Here is a 19,999-nt window from a genome sequence, read left to right as displayed (position 1 = left end):
CAGCCAAACATAATCATGTCTTGACCTTGATGTGCAAGACCATCTCGGATATTGATAAGCTCGACCATGGACTGAAGATACGTGTCAGCAAACACACAAGATCACTTCACACACATCTCACCATGCTGGTCAGCTTCCTACAACAGAACACACTACTTGTACAGCAGGTCAAGGCCATACATCTAAACACTCAATAGGCATGGAACGATTCGCCAAAAGTTCTGTGCATGTTGATACTCTGTGTAACTTAAACAGTATATCAAGTTTCAAACTGTAACATCTTTAACTGAAATTAATTCATCAGAAAACTTTGATGTTGTATATAACACAAGTCCAACGGCTAAGAGAAACTTAAATCGATTACTTCCTTGGTATGAGTTGTTCATGCAATCAACTATTGTCTGTATTATGGGCCTATGGCCTTTCTACTGAATAAACTGTGTCTGTCAGATACTCTGTGCCACAATACAAGTATCAAGTCAGTAGTTCATGCATAAATACAAAATGACATATATGTGGGGAATATTTAAAACTGTATGAAAACTTATCCTAAAAAACATTTTCATGAGGTAAAAGAGGTCTTGTATATTATTTCAAATCTACCAATATGTGACAATGGAATATGTCAGTGGAGTGTTCTTGTATCATATCTCCCTTCTGTATCACTGTAGTTTCTTACTATGGAGCCATATATCGTATCACTATCTTACTACTGACACAGGTACAGTAGATCAGGAATATGGAGCCGTATATCGTATCACTATCTTACTACTGACACAGGTACAGTAGAACAGGAATAAAACTAACTACACATGACTGGAGAAATCAGTTTGTTATATACGTTGTTCGTTATATACGTTTTCGCTCTTCAACATCTTGGCTAAAGCAAAACACAATACACATATACGTTTACACACGTTTCCTCCAGCATCTACCGGTGATTCAGTTGAAAAGCCCCAAATGATACAACTTCAAAACATTTTGATCCAGTTGTAGGATCAATGTTTGTTTTACAGACAAGAATGGTCCAAATTACATGGACAGGTAAGATTAACATAATGCAAGTTTAACAAGGTCGAATCGTCACCAGTGATTGTGTTGATTCGCCGCTGATTGCGTATAGCCAATCATCAGTAACACTTTACACTGAGTGAGATTTCTCAGTTCGCTATACACGTCACTAATTAGTGGTAGATGGGCCTTCTCGGTAATTAGATATCAGTTTGCTATATCCGTTAGTTTGCTGTAAAGAGTTTGTTATGTACGTAAATTTTATATGATAATATATAGGAGATAAATCAGGGATTTTTTAACAGTTCGTTATATCCGTTTGTTCGCTCTATCCGTATTCATTATATCCATGTTCTACTGTATGTTATCACTGCAAAAGTATGATTACAGCCCTTCACTGGTATAAATAATGTCTTTCTCGTGTCTACATCTTATGTTTCAAGGTAAGCCCTTCTTGTTTTATTAGATTGTTTATAAACTTTTTCAATACCTTAACAGAGATCAAAATGACAAAACACATAAAATAATACCCTCAAATTACAAAAAGATATTAATAGGGCTGATTGGATAAGGAAACAAATGTTCTATTTAGCATTTTTCTGAGAACTGTGACAGGAATAGTAAACATATTACAGCTCTTACATGCCCCACGCTGATGGAAGTACCAGTAACGCTTTGACTGGTATTTGAGAAACATTTCTGGATCAGGCAGAGAGAAATGTATGATTTTTGTCAGTAAAATTATCAGGCTTAGCAGAAATGAAAAACACCTTTATTTTCATCCCAAATTCCAAACCCAGTAATACAATAAGGACGCCCAATGATATTTATTGCTGCATCGGTCAACAGCTCCACATTTCCTTCCCATCCCATCAACCTCGTCTTCATGAGGTCATACTGTTCTGTCACAACAACTGTATCTCCTTCTATAAAAATCAGTAACTCCCTATCAGCTGGAAAACTTATATTTCCGGTTTGTTTTTTCGTCAAAGTGTATCTGATTTCTCTCAACTATGTCCAAGACTTTGATGTCATTGATGAGTTTTCTTGTTTCCTGTAAATGTATATCCTGTATCTCAACTTCTTTAATCGAGACATCAGTATTCTATCTACAATACATTCAAACATTTCATGCAGTGCATCATTTGACAATCATGAAATAACAAATCCTATATAATAAACTCCAAAAAGAAATGTAAAATTTACTGCATGAATTAAGAAAATATGTTCAATTACCGTATATCGCTGTGTTTAAGGTGACCCCACGTATAAGACGACCCCCCTGTACACGCCTTCAAAATGAACCCAAAATCCTATACTCCGTGTATAAGGCGACCTGGAATGAAGCACATCACAAGTGCGCACGCAAACCTTATATATGCAATAAAAATATGTTTATCTTGTGTTGTTTTTTTCTACAATGATAGGTCGCGTGTGTAACTCCAGCACACGTCGCCATTTTGTGTTTACACAATACGACACCAAATTGGTGCCCGTAAAATAAAATTCATTTATGAAGTCATAACATATAAGAGACAATGGTGAGTAATTTAATCGCCAATTAACTATGTTGTAACTAACTAGGCTTGTTTGCTTCACATTCAGCGTGTTTAATCCACAATCACATGTACACATCGTCTCCAACACTTGTTAATACAACTGTAAAAACAGCGGGATGTGTTAGGTCACATGTGCAATATGCAAATGCTTACCGGTACTTCCGGCTCTCTACTCTGCATCGAGGCGAGGGTCATTTCAACTTTATTTGCAGAAATTATTAAACTTTTTTCAAGGAAAAGAGATACAAATCATGTTTATGTATGGAAATAGTTATTGGAACAGTTATTTAGGACGAAATGCGAAGTTTTTTTGTCAAATGCTGGGCTGGCTATCGGACGCCGGTTGACATCGCCAGTGGAAAAAAATGTGAGATCTTCGACTCCCGTGTATAAGACGACCCCCCTTCTTAACCCCCTCATTTTAGGTACGAAAAACTCGCCTTATACACAGCGATATACGGTAATGGCTATGGTATTTCAACATCCCTCTATTGCTACAGGTTGTCACTGTACCAAGGTATAAAAGGAAACAACCCTTGACTGGTGAGGATGATCCTACTGACCTTCTAGGGTGAGATGTTGGAGGCGTTGACACCATTGGGATATGGTAACCAGGAACTGCAAGTGGTGGTAGAAACACACATTCACACATGCAGTGATGACATCATCCTCGATTATCCACTGTATTAATCTCCATTTTATTACGTAGTGTCTTGGGTGTAGGTTCACGAGGCCTATCCAATTCATTTATTAAAAGTTGGGGAGTGGGCTAATTCTCATAATTACAAGTAACCCACCCCCATCATCAAATATCATTACAAATACCCCAGACCCTTCCACTATCATTCAAATGATACTAAAATTTAATCAAATTACACTCACAAACAACAGAACTTAGGTTAAGTTAGAGATATGAACAATTGAGGTGATGACGTCATTTCAGAAACAAAGCTATGGTGGAAAATGGGTCCAGGGTATTTATTAAAAAAAAGGAGCATTAATACCCTGGATAAACGAGGATGTAATGACAAGAACCCAAGAATGGTTTTCTAACAACAATTGTACATTCAACAAGAAATAAAACTTGCAAATTTGAAAGGCCCAAAGGGAAAAAATCCAAATGAAATGAAATGTTGGATGTATGGTCCACATGATCAATAACATCATATTGTGTAATAACAAAACTCTGAATACAATGATGCAAGTGTCATGCACAAAGTGATTCAGTGTGTATGGATTGACACAGTTTTCAGCATTGTTCCAGCCATAAGGGGGACACAAAGAATGTGCCCATGTGGGGAAATCTGGTGATCGGGATGACATACAGTGCTTCAACTCTTGTCCCCATGCACACAGAGAATGCTGAACATGCCAGTGTGAATAACAAAAAGTGAACACTTCAAATCTATTAATCAGAACATAAAAATTCTGAAACATTAAGTGCATGATTGTGCAACAAAAGATGCATCGTTAACGCATACAGCATCACAATATGAACCAAATGAATCCAATGATTCTCTGAGTAAAATATTACATACTGAGGATGAGATTCTCTCATTCTTCAACACTACACGCTTCCACAATTCAGGATGTCGACAAACATGCTTCCATTCCCGACACACCAGCGCCATCTGGCCAAGTGTCTTTGTATCCAGATAGCGGAATACGCAGTACAGTGCTACACGGCGCCGTTTAGCAGCCTCATGCCGATGTCCACCAAGTCTGCTGGTATCAGAAGCTGCTTCACTGCTGTCCGCTGGGGAAACAATGTTTAGACAAATAGTGATGAAAAGTTGTTGTTTGTCTGCTTGTATGTTTGTTTTTTGGTTACCTCACTGAGCAATATTCCAGCCTTATGACAGTGGCCTGTAAGTAATCAAATCTGACATACAAAACTACACACAATCAATGCAAGTCAATGAGCCCCGCCATGCGATCCATTAAATCGTCTCTTATGACCAGCATAGGTATTTTCTGGGCACCTATTCTCATCCAGAAATGACAAAGTGAAGAAAATTAATATTCCTATCAGTATACAGGGAAAGTACTCACTAAAGGAGGCCATATACTTTATCTTGACAAATGTTTTGATAATCAAAATTATCCACTACAAATCTGCAGATGTGTCTAATGAGGGAGTAAGAGAATGTCAGACAAACCACTGCTTGATGATCGAAGATCCATACAATCAGGGCAAGATGACACACAATCAGCATGCTCACCAACTATGACCACCCAATCCTCATTAGTCATCTCTTATGACAAGCAAGAGGACCTTTACTGCTCTGAAATCACCACACTGCTGTGACCTAAGAGGGGAACGGATGCAAAAGATGAAATTCTAGGCTTATAAAATGTCTCACCATCAACATGAAATTTTGGGACACTTTTGCGACTAGCACTTCCGCCCCTTGGCTGGGCCTTTTTGTGGGTGAGGACCTTGTTCTTCTTGGAGATCTTATGGCCCCTGGTTAGCTTGAAAGGTGTACTGAATCGCTCCAGATCAGATTCAAAATCAAAGTCTGTGCTCTCCTCTCTGTAGGGAGGAGCTGAACCTCCAGGCTTGTCCAGAATGTCATCCCTTGACAACTCATCATCAGTTGTGACATCATCAGCAAATGTGGCTCGAAGAGGCTGGGCCTGTTTCAGAGGAACGTTGTCATATTTGGCCAGATCATCCGTTGAGTCAAAACTGAGTGAGGAAGTCACACTTTGACCTTTCCTTCCCAGGTTGTCCTTACGATCATCTGCAGCTATATCGACATTGACTGCATCAGGGGTGTCCATAGCATCTGACTGAGGCCGAACTTGCACTACATCATGGTTGATTGCATCAGGGCTGTCCGAAGCATCAGACTGCACTTCATCTTGCTTGATTGCATCAGAGCTGTCCATAGCATCGGACTGCACTTCATCTGGCTTGATTGCATCAGAACTGTCTATAGCATCTGACTGTGGAGGAACTTGAACATCATCCAACAGTCTAGAAGGTTTCGTGTCAGGACAGACTCCTGAATCAGCAAATGATGACTGCAAGTATTGGTCCTCAGCTGGCACATCTTTAGGATTGTCACAATGTCTCTCTTCAGAAATGTGTTCTGTGTTAGGCTGCTCACAAATCAGCTGATCTTGTGGAACTGGAGTGACCCGTTTGTCCTGATTAGTCACTTCTTTTATCTCTCGCTTCTTGACAAAAGGCTTCCTCCTTGGAGACAGGTTCAGAGATTCAGAGGATGAACTCAGCAAATCTAGCCTCCTTGACATACCGTCTAGAGACATTTTAGGGCGTGATCTAGACCTAGGTAGGATCATCTCTTCAACCACCTCATTTTCATCTCTGACGATGACTTTGTGTTTTGGAACTTTTCTTGCTGTAGCCTTATTTGAATCTTCTTTTGATGGTTCCTGAGCCATGATAATCACATCATGGTCAGTATCAATAGAATCTGCCCTTTCAAACTTTGATGTAGGTTTTACTGGCGACCAGCTACTGGAGGACAGATCATCAGAAGAGTCAAAAGCATACGAAGACTTGAAGTTAGCTTCAGAATTAAATTCATTGTGAATTTTATTATTACCATTCTCTGCTAGTGCCCTGTCCTTTTCGTACACAGGCAAAGATGGTTTTCCCTGACCGTTGTTCAATTCATTTGTCCTGCTCGGAGTAGTTTTTCTTTCTGGCTGTTTTTCCTGTATTCTGCTTCTGGCACTGGCTGGGAATTTCGGTTTTGTTCCCTTATCTTCCTCCAGGTACTTCATCATCTTGTCCCTCACTGACATGATATCGCTCACCATTCCTCCTTTATCTCTCCTCAGCTCTGAACTAGTTGTTCCTCTACCACCGATATGACCTTTACCAATTCTGACACCATTTTGACCTTTAGAAGGAGCTGCTGGTAATCCCTGATAAGATGACTCCTCATCTGTCTCGGCAATCTCCTCCAGCATCTGCCTGTGACCTTCTCCTCCTTTTGCAGGAGCAGGCTGGGACCCAGATCCTGACAGAAGCAAGGACGAGTCCACATCACCTGCAGTCTCACTGCCAGACGGACTCAGACGGAAGGAGTCCAGGTCTTCTGAGGCATATGTCGTGTCTGCTTGATCATCATCCCACATGATTCCATTTTCATCAATGGAGAGCTCCAAACCACCTGATAGCTCACTATCTATTGATGTATTTCCAGAACTTTCAGCAAATGCTGCCATCTTTTTTGACAATTCTGAAGTGAAAAAGTTGAAAAAAATTAAACTATACTGTAAAAAATAAAGAAGATTTAATTCTAACAACATTATTTCAGATGATCTTATACACATGCCAACATGAAAATTTACAAGACCTTTATTGCTCCTTCTTGGTTGACTGATACCCTTCATCAATGTTTCTTGACCTTGTGGCTGCATCTGTGAACAGAATTCACTTTATGCCAAGAATTTGTATCAGCAGGCATATACAGATCTTGAATACTTGGTACCTAATTTGTTGAGGATTCAATGAGGCAGCATATAAAATAAGTCAGATGACTTTCATCCATTCCAAGAGAAAACTCTACATGTTGTTTTAGACAACTGTTTCATGGTCCTGGAAGAAACCCTACATGCACTAACATCAATATCAGAACTCAAAACAATAGAGAACTGTATTTCAACTTCCTTATTCTTTCAATGTGAAATTGTGGTTCAGGTGCTTGAAAAGATATTACTTATACTTGAAGATAGCAGATATTACACATAACTCAATACATTTCCAATGGTTCCCAGGACTGTGGACTACAATGTTCCACTGAATTTGTCATACCAGTGCAGGTTATACACAGACATTAACTGTTGTGTCTTCCAGAAAGTGAGGTTTCTACATCAGAAGAGATTTGCACCAGATAAGGAATATCAGTGACGAACACAATGAATGATTTGAAAGTTGACATTACATGTGTCACAAACCATTCTGTGGTGTAAGGGATTTTACAATCGGAATCGTCTTTCAGCCAGTAAAATCTGTTACCTCCAGCTTGATTCATTACAAATTCACAGGTTATTTAGATTATTTATTCATGAAATTATTTAATCTTAACTTTAGATATATCTTATTACAGCCATTGACTTATTATGATAACTTAAAGTGGAAAGGTTCATAATGACAAGTTAAGTAAGGGATGTCACATTAAACATTCATGATCTCCATACAAACATCCAGCTTACATGCAGGGATCTTTAACAAGACGGTGACTAGCAAATCAGATAGCTGGATTGTTTCACGAGTAATTATAAATTTTATTCTGAACTGTATGAATCCACTGTACCTGTCTGTGAAGCTTGTGTGAGGGAGGCAGATGCAACTCATCTTCCGTCCTACGACCATACTGGTTGTGGTGGTACTCTGCTTCACCTTGAAACAGTCTGTCTGGTTGATAGTAGTGTTGTAAACTGGGATCTGAATACTCGAAACCAGACACCCCAGCATAACCCCCAGCATACTGACTGTATGGCATACGAGGAAAGTGTTCATAATTCTGTCTATTACTTAACAATGGAGTCACATGAGGAGACACTCTTTCTCCAACTCCACTAGAAACCATGTTAGGCTGAAGATCTGTCCTGGGATAAATCTGTGGCCTATGGAGGCCAGCCAGAGGGTTTGATGAATATTGGTATGATGCTGACTCGGATGGATAAGAATCAAACTTTGATGCTGATCCTGATATTGGCAGAGACCCAAAGTTCGGGGGGTCAGTCTGGTTCTGGTCATAGAACTTGTTCCTGATTACCATCCCAGGTTCTGATGATCTGTATGTTGAGTCTGACTTTGACACTTGTTCCCTGACAGTGTCTCTGTGTGTACTTGCAGGAAGACCGACATAACTGTCTGGAGAATGTGGATTCAGGTCAGTAGCACTGTCAAGATGTCTGGAATCTCTCTGTTGAGCAGCTCCTGCACCTTCTGATCTGCCTGCTGGGTTCTTGACCTTAGGCTTCTCCAGCTTCAGTCTTGGCTTTATAGAATCTCTCAATCTCTGTATATTTTCTCTTGAGGAACTTTTGGTCTGATCAAGATCTGATGTCACTTCATGTAGCACCTTCCCAAGCTTCTCGTCAGATTTTGACCTAGCCTCTGTTATCATGTCTTCCAATCTGTCAATTCTGTCGGAAAGCAACTTGTCCCGAGAATTGTCACCTTTTTCCTTTCTAACCTGGAAAATAGATTCACCCCGACTTTCTTTCCTTCTGTCTTCCAGTGATGGCCTAGTGGCAGAAGCAAACCTATCTGCCTCATGTGTTGTTCCAGTTCTTTGAGACAAAGCACCTGTTCTCAACCTTTCAGGACTGTCATATGTCCTTTGTGAGGGCCTTGTTTCTCTTCCAGTAGACCGAGAATGTGGAATGGGATCTGTACAACCAAAATTTGTTCTTGGGTTACGAATACGATCAAAACCAAATGTTTTTGGTCGCACAGCAACACTGTCTCTTTGCCTGTTTGCGATCACATCTTGTCTCCAAGATGGTATTGCATTCCTCTGTGTGGCATCTGTTTCCAGGCCTTGCCATAGCTTTTCCTCTCCTTGGCCTTGACCTGACATAATTCTTGCCAGGACTGCAGCTCGAGCTGAACCAGGATTACTACTGGAATGTCTTGGCTTTGGTTCCATGTCTGAGTCCCCGGAATCTGTGTCAGTGCTGGATGTTAGATGAAGACAGTGTCTACATACAGCCCTTGGCTTCTTTGTTCTAACTGGCTTCTTTGGTGTGCTGGAATGGATTGGAACTGGGCTCCCTTGAAGTGTAGAAACCCTTTCTTGTTCAGATACACTTTCTAATTTGGAACATTCAGAACATTTAACTTCTTTTTGTATTCTTTCTGCATTTGTTGTAATTGCTGCTTTTCTTTGAATGCTCAGTTCTTTGTCTTTATCTAACTGCAAAACTAAATGATTATTTTCATTTACAGCTATCTTGTAACCACGACATAATTTCTCATCCAAATGTGTTTGATGTTTGTTTGAACCATTGCCTACAATTTCTTTTGGCTTTTCACCCAGTCTTTCTGCATATTTCTCCTCATTTTTCATCTTACTGGTGTCCTGGTCACCTGGAAACTCATCTGTCTGAGTAGCCATTTCGGACAATGTCTGGACAGCAATCTCTGACATAGCAGGTCTCCCTAGGGCACCTTCAGAACCATCCATGACAACTGACCCTGGTCTAATCACTGCAGTCTGACCACCTATTGCACTTCTGTGAACTGATTGCTTCTGAGGTTGGTGAGTCCCATCTGATACATTATCCTTGGCATTTAGCAATGGAACCCTCCCAGATCTCATGCCCCGGTGCTCTCTGGAAGTGAAGTCAGGGTTACTTGGTCTATGAGATGTTCTTTCAGCTGATCCAGTGTGTAAATGACTGTCTTCAGTTGGTCCTGATATGTCTGCTTGGTTGTCTGCATGAGGCTTGGTCCTATCCTTGGTCTTGCCTCTAGGTGCTGCTGTTGGTGGCCCTCGTACTTCCTTTGGGATGCTGACAAGAAATCACATCATTAAAATCACATTTCAAATATTTTCCTACCTACCTGTGTTCAAAGTTAAGATAATATCTGTTAAACATTTTGGCGTACCTTGATGTCAACACTACATTAAAAAAACTCCAGGAGTGCATGCAGAATCCACCTCAATTAATGCACTGCCTAATGCCTCAGTCTGGATTAACCACATAAAAAGTAAGAATGGATGCAAAATGGACTCAAAAGAGTGTGGACGTTGGAATGATTGAAACCAATTGAACAGAAAAACGTATTTTAGATTTATCTGATATTTCTATGATAAGGCATACAATGTTGATTGTATTAATAACCAGGTTTGAACCTCTTGAACAAAGCGGGGTGTCATCATTGGTGGGAACAAGCTTCATTGTTCCTTGGAACCCACCTGTAGCTAATGAGAAGAAGATGTGTATCACACATGTTGCACAACCAGCAAACAGGTCAGAACACAAGAACACTTCACTTACAGTCAGGTGAGCTCAAGAAAACACATTACAAGCTAACATTTACTTATGGGAGCCGGGAACGTATACTAAGCATCACAATGACCTTGTCTTACCCCTGTGGATTGTCCGTGTAGAGGACCGGCTCTGTGAGTGTGTTGTGTAGTGCCTTAGGTATATGTGTCGATCCCAGGCTCTGCAACAATAAATGCATGTCAGTGAGCTGGAACCCAGTGATTAGACTCATCTTGTTTAGGCAAATCTCACAGGATCATCAGGAGAATAACTCTGGCATTTTTTTAAAACTTTATGAAAATCAGGTTAAAAAGTCTTTTATCCTCTGGTTTTACACACACATACTTGTCCACTGGGTTTGTTGGAAGATGTGAAGAACATGTATTTAGTAAAAATATTGTTTCCTTTCAAAGAAAAAATGTAGGACTGAAAACATTTTCTGTGGCAAACAAAAAATCCCAGGCCCCAAAAATATTAAAAGGATGATTCCTTTGCGGGAATTCCAAAGGACAAAACCCTTTATATCCACAAAAACAAGTCATATGATCATACACAAAAAGTTAATGCTAACATTATTTTTTTTCCTTATCATTCCCAAAAATTATTCATTTAATGTTTGGCTTTTATAATTTTTTTATTGGTTCATCAAAATATATATTGAAAAAAGAGTGCAAACTCTGGCAAAATATTCCATTTCAGAAGGTCATAGGACTCACACGCTATTTCTCACAACTTTTCTTCATTCTATCGGGGCAGTCGGGTAGCCTAGTGGTTAAAGCGTTCGCTTGTCATGCCGAAGACCTGGGTTCGATTCCCGACATGGGTACAATGTGTGAAGCCCATTTCTGGTGTTCTCCGCCATGATATTGCTGGAATATTGCTAAAAGCGGAGTAAAACCATACTCACTCTTCATTCTATCAAATCAGGATAAATAAGGATTTCATTTCAGCAAGCGTATACTCATATAACGTATAGTCTATATCCCTCGCCCATTTTAACACGTTCTGTCTTGTTGCCATGGAAACATAAAAAATAAAAATTTATAAAATTCCTAAATAGCAAAAGACACCTGTTCAGTATGTGCCTGGAAGACATGCAAAGTTTTGTAAGAAAGTATTTAACGTTTTTTTAGTTATGCTCCGGAAACGAACACCACCCTTATAGAAGTCCAACTTTGTTGGGGCGGGGGATAAAAAGTAAATGCCTGTTGATTAGAAGGCTTTGTTGTTACATTTTCCTGAAAATACACAGAATACTAGATGTTATTCCACACGAACTGAACTTAAGCCTGAGGTCATCTTAAATGGGCGTAAGTTGATCGAACACATCTGTCTTGTAATACGACCTTACAGATATGCAGGAAAAATAACATCACCTCATTAAAATCAATGTGAGGTAACTCAACACTGACAGGAAAATAGCCTGACATTCCTGGTGAATGTCACATACTGTAGCCACACAGCTGTTGTCAACAGATCGGCCTCCCCTCGCCATGTGTGCAATACAACACACATATATATACAGTGTGACACATCTGCATGGACGATACAGGTGCCATCGGCAGGATATACTATTATATTACCAGGAGTGTATATGCTTGATAATCAATGCTGGAGGAAATTACTAGGGGAACTAGTGACACAACAGGGGCGGTCAGGTAGCTTAGTGGTTAAAGTGTTCGCTCTTAACGCCGAAGACCCGGGTTCGATTCCCTGACATGCGTACAATGTGTGAAGCCCATTTCTGGTGTCCCCAAACCCCACCCCCACCCCCCAACCCCTGGATAGTACTGGAATATTGCAAAAAGCGGCATAAAATCAAACCAAAAAGATTTGCATACTTAACATGCGCTTCACATGTTTAGTTTTATCATATTATGCTAGTTTTTAAGAAAATAATATGTAAACAATATAAAAAAGTGTGGCTTTATGATTGACCTTTTTGTACTTATTTTGGTTCTGTTTTCTCGCATAGTTTTTCTAGTAATTGGCTTACAGTCCTAATCCCATCCTGCATCAGCCGTCCCTGTGTACATGCAGTCAGTTGGTGAACACAATGTGTAAAGCCTGACTTTGAAATTCACTGCACGATTTGGGTAACAGGTTGCAGAACAATGGAAAAGGTTTAGCAATTGATTAACTGTCTCAATCGATGCAAACATGTCAAAATATATCATGTATGATTGCTGTTTCCAACCTCCCGGTCCAACAATTGTTAATTTAACACATCAGGGTCAGCACATCAAAATACAACACTACCACTACTGTAGGCCTATGCTAAAGTATTGGAGCAATCACATTCTTAGTGCTAAAGCTGCTCTGTGCAAGAGGGCCCATGGCTTTACGCGTAAGTTATGAAGTTGGGTTTAATGCTGTTTGAAATGTATCACAGAATATCTGCTTATTGTAGTAGAAAAGCCTAAAGTGAATGAGTGAGTGAGTATGGTTTTACGCCACTTTGAGCAATATTCCAGCAATATCATGGCGGGGGTCACTAGAAATGGGCTTCACACATTGTACCCATATCGGGAATCAAACCCGGGTCTTTGGTGTCACAAGCGAACGCTTTAATCACTAGGCTACTCGACCGCCCCTAAAAGATCCTGTCATACCTAAGGGATTCAACTGTGCAAGGCAAATCGCAGTGCCTTAGACTACTGGGCTTCCATTGTCCCTTCAAAAAGGTCTGGTCAAACTGGTCATTTAGTATTGTGATTATTGATTTTCTGTATAAGACATGTTCTGTTGATATGTCACAGTGACATATCAGTAGCAGAATTAGCTTGGGCATTATAACTATTGTTATATAATTACTTGCGAAATATTGTATTTCCACTGGCCAATAGTATTGATACAGTGCAATGAAAACTGCAGATTTTCTTGCAGTATTCGGGATGCCAAAAGGAATGTCTGGGATAACTAGTGTCTAAACTTGGTCATTTTTCAAAATCATCATTAGAAACATCATAAGGGCTTCGCCAACATTGGCATCTCTGCAAAACGTCAGCACCTAACATGTCAGCCATTTCCAAGCTTGTACATTGCTGGGAGTAAATGGAGGAGTACTTGTTCTATGTTTTAGTTTACGACTGTTTTTGTAGGTAAAAAAACAATATTATGTAGGTCAGCATACACCATGAACGGTAATCCATTCAAATCAAGATACAATTACACGCAGTTTGCCCTGTCACAGGTTGTGACCACCCAATTCACATGAAAAGCAAGGGAAATTTGGTAAGGTAATGTGACAGCAGGGTTGAAAGCATGTCATCATGACCTGGTCGCATGGATCGGTGCTCATGCTATCAACCACCGGTCTACCTGACTCGGGTTGTTTACTGGACGCCACAGTATACATCTAAAATACAGCTAGCTGTGCATACAAGTCCCTCCTTTCATGACACTCCATACCTGAGACTCTTCACTCGCTGCCCGGACTCTTCGCTTCAGGGCCCGCAACTCTTTCTCTGCCTTGCCTGCTCTCTCAATCAACTCCATGATGAATTTTTCCAGTTCCTGACGTGCCACTGTCTCTTTGGCTGCAGTTGTCTGCAGGAATGTCTGGAGGGTTTGTAGATCACTGGAACAGAACACCACTCATGGTTTATTTTATGTTTGTTTTTTTTAGATTTTTGCTATCCAATTGGTAGCAGTAGTTATCTACATGAATTTTTCAAATGGACAATCAGAACTCTCAAATTGGCAATTATTCAAATTACAATAAGGGCTATATGCCTCGCTGCGATATTTGACTCTAAATGCCCCTAAAGTCAGGACCCGTTCAGTTGACCATGTTATCATTTCATGATGATAGAGTATTTAATATTTCTATTATGTGAAAATTATCCTTGCGTTATGCTTAAGAAACATTCATAATTTTCTCTCTAATCATATGAACAGCTGTAAAACATCTCATTCACTAAAAAAAGTGAACTTTCTCTTAAAAACAAGCCATGATCTGAGTATTAACAATGTCAGTGTGATGCTACACCCCCCGTTATTGCACAAGTAGTCGTGATAAACATGGCCGTCCAAAAACGTATGATGTCTGAAAACCTATGATCCAACGATAGCTGCAACAGTTGGTAACATACAATGAAAAAGAATAACATACTAATGAGATGTATTATTGATGATAACTGTTATGGTGCTTGATAGACAGACTGTTTGTGCAAGTTGTTGGGCAGGCTGAAAACCTGCTACACAATAAATGTCACATACAGAACTGCAGTACATAGACATCATAATGGACACCAATCCGCCATTTTTGTTTGATGCTAATAAAGTATTTTGTATCTACTTTGGTAATTAAACATTTCATTTATTTAAAAAAAGCATATAATTCAAGCCATTGAGTGGGGGGCAAGCACCCTAAACCCCTAGTTGTTTAGCGAGATGACAAAAATGGCGTCTGAAAAACATTACTAAGGAATGAGCACATGCACATCCCTTACCAAAATGGTAGAAAGTGTCCGGTATACTGCATTCTTTCACAGAACTGCTTTGTTGCTTCGATATATTGGCAATTGATAATCATTTTGAATGTCCACATCAAGCAATTAACTAATTAGCTCCACCACTACTCAGTTGGAGTCAGACAATACAAAAATAATCAAAACAATTATGTCGCTCATTAACTCTTTTACCTTAGTTGGCATGAAGTCGCTTGGGGTGACTAAATGCTACTCCTGTTTTAACTGCAGGGAGTGTTGTATTGGTAGAAGGCTTGGCTTTGTTAGACGAGAGGCTGTGTGCAGTAGCCAGAGATTGTTTGATCATTACTAATATTTTGTATCCTTTTTTGTAGTTGTATACTGGTGCAGTTATTGTATTTTCTGATTCTGGCTTTTGGCTCTGGTTGGTAAAATCATTCAACCGAAAAGTCCAGTTTAATTACATTGTAATATAAATAATGTTTTAATAACAAAATCTGTCTTTCACATCCCATGATTTTCATTTTGACATTAGTGACATTAATAACCTCTGTTGCTTCCCCTACTCCCTACTCCCTACTCCCCAACCCCCAGTCCCCACCCCCAACCCTTGAATAATGAATAATCCACTGCTTGCAAAATAGCTGCATTTAGTACAAAATGTAAAGGTTGTCTGTGGACACCTGAAGCTTATTCTTTTTTTTTGGAAAATACTTAATCAGATGTTTCAAATGTGAATACCCACCTCTCATGGACACAGCTGATTTGATGGAAGTTTATATTAATAGAAAAGTACTTCTCTCTCCATTAGTCAATAGGCATTACAAAATAATATGATCACATGATATGCCATGAGTTCAGTTTCAAATTCAATTTATCGAGTTTAATCTCCAGGCAATTTAGGCCACATTTTTCTAAGTTAATGTTCCACAGATTTATTCCAGCTCTTCCACACAAGGTCAGTTGAAATAAAGATAAGAATAAATTTATCTATTTATTTTACCGGTCGCTTTTCAGTAGGGGCTGAAACAAAACAAAAAATAAACAATGTGTGACCTCAGATTGAGTACAATAAGTGTATCTCCTAATTTACTTTGGACTCACTTTGCTGGTTAATATTTTCTTCTTCAATAGTACACAATAACCATACATTATCATCTTAGTAAAACTATGTTAAGGTCTTACTTGTTGGTTTTCTGAAGTTCCTCTTCCTTCATCACAACCTCCTGCTGCAACTCAGCCACTGACTTCGTCCTGTCCACAACCTCTTGCTTCAGAGTTTCAGCTTCTTCAAGAAGTTTATCCTTCTCCCGTTTTGTGTCATCTAACTCCTTCTCCATCATTTGTAAACTCTTCTCCGTTGTCTTCAACATCGACTCCATAATACTCCCTTTCTCATCGGCGTGTTGTACAATGCTCTCACTCTCAGCCAACAGATGCTCGTTAGCCACCTGAAATTGATTGAGCTTCTCGTTTGCAGCTTTCAGCTGAAAATCTTTCAAGGCCAGCATTTCTTTTAACTTGGCAATATTTTTATCTGCTTCACGATACAACTCAAATGTTTCTCCAACAAGTTTAGTCTGTTCCTTTTTAGCTTCTTCAAGATCGGAATTAAATTCATGCAATTCTTCATTTTTGCGGCGGAGTTCTGATTTCAGACTCTCGTTATCAATATTTGCTTTGGATAACAAGTCATCCATTTCATGAAGAAGAACCAATCGGTCTTTCTCCAACTTTTCAGATCTTTTCCTTGCACGAATCAATTCCTTATCTTTTTCCTGCATCTTTAACACAGCATCCCTCTGCATCTTCCTCAGTTCCTGACTCAAGATGTCGAGTTCACCAATCTCCTCCTCAGCCTTCTCAAACGAGGAATCCCGATGGCTCATTGTATCATATTCTTGAGTTTGAAATCTTCGTGCCTCAGTCCTTGGCTTCCTAGTCTCGAACTGATCAATGTTGTCCCTCAATCCATGCACATTCATCTCAGCTCGCCTCCTCATCATGCTCCTCTCCATCATCATATTTTTAGCATCCTTGTGAGACTTCCATGAAGGACCATGACTCTGCTTGGCTGCCCAGTCCTCAAGACCATTGTCTTGGAGTCGTGACAGCTGGACATTAATCCTGCTCAACTGAGATTCCTTTGCTTCTAGTTCTTCACTCAGCCTCTGACTTTCATCATTAGTCTTCCTGGACAGGATCTCAGAACTTTCAATCAGCTGGTTCTGCTCCTTCTTGAGCCTATCCAGTTCTTCCTGCGACTTCTTCAGATCCTTCTCCTTTGCCTTCAGGTCTGCACTCAGCTTCTGAATCACATTCTTCTGTTCCGTGCACCGCATCTCGGCAGCCTGTCCAACACCCACCAACACTTCCTCAGCTTTAATCAAAGCATCAGCAGTCTTCCACTGCTTCTGTCGACTGAGAGTCACTTCTTGAGTCATACTATTTAATGTATTCTTCAAATGATCATCTTGGAATGCTACAATTGAAGGTTTCACAAATTCAGAACTCACTGACATCATATCGCTATTGCTAAAGCTACCTGGACCCTTTCCTCCATATCTCTTCCGTTTATTGTTCATTTCAAGATCTTTGGCTTTTAGAAGTTCATTTTCAAGACGCTTTCCCTCATCAAAGAATGACTGAAGCAATGGCGAAAAACGCCCAGATTTGTCTGTGTTTCCATTGAAAACTTGTATCCTTTTTCTCGGACTTGGCACGTAAGAATGTTCCTGTGACAAATGCTTCTTTAAATCATGCAGTACAGGAAACACCTTCCCGTCTCCACACTTCGGGCACCTGTAGGGCACATCCATTTTGTAAACTTCCAAATGCTATATATTTTTAGCAACACTTTTGAGTATCACATCATGTTTTAACTTGTTTCAAACAGTTTTATCAAGGGTATTTGTCATCATCATTTCGTCAGTCCATCTGTATCATTTATATACCAGTTCGCGTTGCCGTTGTTTATCACAATAACGGCATCAACTATTGCTGATATTATAGCTTGTATCACATGGTGAGAGAAGGAATGTGTTTATGTATAATGCATGTGTTCTCAGCTATTCTCTCATGACCCTTCCATTGTTAACGACAACAGAGCTTTCCTCAGTAGTTGACCATCTGGCATCTGCAAGAAATATCAGTCAAATTAGTGCGCGAAAATATCAAGGAATAAAGACTTAGATTTGATAACTGTCAATATTACATCAATTATGAAAATAAATGATATTCACTGCATGGAAAATAAATTATTCCCTTGCTAACAACTGTAAGACATTTGTTCACAGGCACTTGCCATGTGCATTTTTTGTTTTTTGTCATCATAGTTTGATGCGATTCAAAGTTTACACCATATTTTGTACACTGAAAAATGAATAAGCCTTTCGCTTGCAGTCAAACACCTCAACAGCTGGCACTCTCTCTCTCGAAAATTCTGTTGAATAGCCTTCTTTTTACAAAAGAGTTCACATTTAATACACTGACAATTAATTCAATACACAATTTGCATGGGCAAAAATATAATTCTTAGGACCAACCAAATGATATTCGGGGAGGGGAGGAGGGGCTAGGATTTTGTCTGGAGATTAGATATTTTTTCACCTGCAAAACCATATTATTTTTTCATCAAAACTAGAGCCTGAATATCTTTTACCTTTAAACACCTTGCAACAATGTTATTTTTGTTGCAGACAATTTCATTTTTTTTCAACAGTCTGAAGAATATTTTTTTAATTTTTTTTTAAAGTTTTCTTGGATAATTTATTTATTTACATTCTGTGTGGCTGCTATGAAAATGAAATATATAACAAGGTTTCAGATCATCTCATTTCTAGGACATTTTTCAAATTTCATAACGGTATAGAAGAATGCCAAATCAAAAAATATTGACACTAGTCACAAGCAAATTCACTATACAGTAAACTACGGTTATAACGAACACGCTTATAACGAACTGACAGATATAACGAACTAACTTTTTAGTCCCGACTATTTGCTGTAGTTATGCTGTATATAGGCTTGTAACGAATTACGGTTATAACGAACTAAAAATAGTAGTCCCTTTGACTTTGTTATAACCATAGTTTACTGTATATAACAATAATATCATGTTACATTTTGTGACACAAATATTTAACTAAACACCATGATAGTATGCCCCCGATACAATAGGAAATATAAAGTCTGTATCCTTTAGCATACACTTCTTATATTTCAAATAGAGTTGATATTCTTACGCCTTTGACATTTCAAATAGTTTACACCTTTGAAGATCCAGGTTAGAATAGGTTTGCTGTGAAAGGTAAATATGGTTGTCGTATCAGGATTGGGTGGTCAGGCTCGCCGACTTGGTTGATGTATGTCATCATATCCCAATGGATCAATGCTCATGCTATCAATCACTGGATTGACTGGTCAAGACTCGATTGTTTACAGACCACCGTCATACGGCTGGAATATTGCTGAGTGCGGCGTTAAACAAACATACAGAGTTTACAATATCATAAACATGCTGAAGACCTACAATATGCATATAAAAGCAGGACAGCATACACATCACTCTGTGAAAACTGGCAGTATAATACTACGTCTGGAATTAATTGACCCTGAAGACACACATTGGCCACTGTCTAGACAACAGTGATCAAACTATTGTTTAGTATACCTAATGTTGTACAAATGTATCTCTGTATCAGTACAGTTCACCCAACAGAACAATGCTGACAATGGCCCCGCCAGAATCAAACAAATACCACTGGACCACACCATGTGACACAAAAACACAATCATCGTGCAGAAACAACACACCGTATTCGACGTTATAAGCATCCTGGTCTAATAAGCGTCCACGGCGATATTTGCTAATATATTGTCTAGTGAACAATCCCAATCAGCACCCCTTCCAATCGATCAATGTACACAAAACTTATTTATTTGTGTATAATACGCACTCGTGTGTTATATCACCCTTAATTATGGGCAATTAAATTCTTGAAAAATATA

At 39.3% G+C, this 19,999-nt stretch overlaps 1 protein-coding gene across 3 annotated transcripts in view; it reads right to left on the bottom strand.

Moving 5' to 3' along the window:
- The window catches only part of LOC139452155 (uncharacterized), a 35,657-nt gene that overhangs the window by 9,621 nt on the left and 6,037 nt on the right, over positions 1-19,999 (bottom strand). For 2 of the 3 annotated variants that reach the window (XM_071233500.1, XM_071233501.1), the window contains exons 2-9: positions 16,175-18,125; positions 13,968-14,136; positions 10,658-10,737; positions 7,868-10,076; positions 6,908-6,971; positions 4,934-6,790; positions 4,109-4,326; positions 3,134-3,188 (exon numbers count right to left, since the gene is read on the bottom strand). In XM_071233500.1, coding sequence (XP_071089601.1) covers positions 3,134-3,188; positions 4,109-4,326; positions 4,934-6,790; positions 6,908-6,971; positions 7,868-10,076; positions 10,658-10,737; positions 13,968-14,136; positions 16,175-17,808 — 6,286 coding nt within the window. In that variant the 5' untranslated portion in view covers positions 17,809-18,125. The remainder of the gene's footprint in view (positions 1-3,133; positions 3,189-4,108; positions 4,327-4,933; positions 6,791-6,907; positions 6,972-7,867; positions 10,077-10,657; positions 10,738-13,967; positions 14,137-16,174; positions 18,126-19,999) is intronic. The other variant, XM_071233502.1, reaches the window with a different exon arrangement.

The sequence above is a fragment of the Haliotis cracherodii genome, unplaced genomic scaffold, assembly GCF_022045235.1.
Source record: "Haliotis cracherodii isolate W230 unplaced genomic scaffold, xgHalCrac1.p SCAF_9, whole genome shotgun sequence".
Classification (NCBI taxonomy): domain Eukaryota; kingdom Metazoa; phylum Mollusca; class Gastropoda; order Lepetellida; family Haliotidae; genus Haliotis; species Haliotis cracherodii.
Note: the sequence above shows the minus strand (reverse complement) of the source record. Positions and strands in the feature narration are given on the sequence as shown.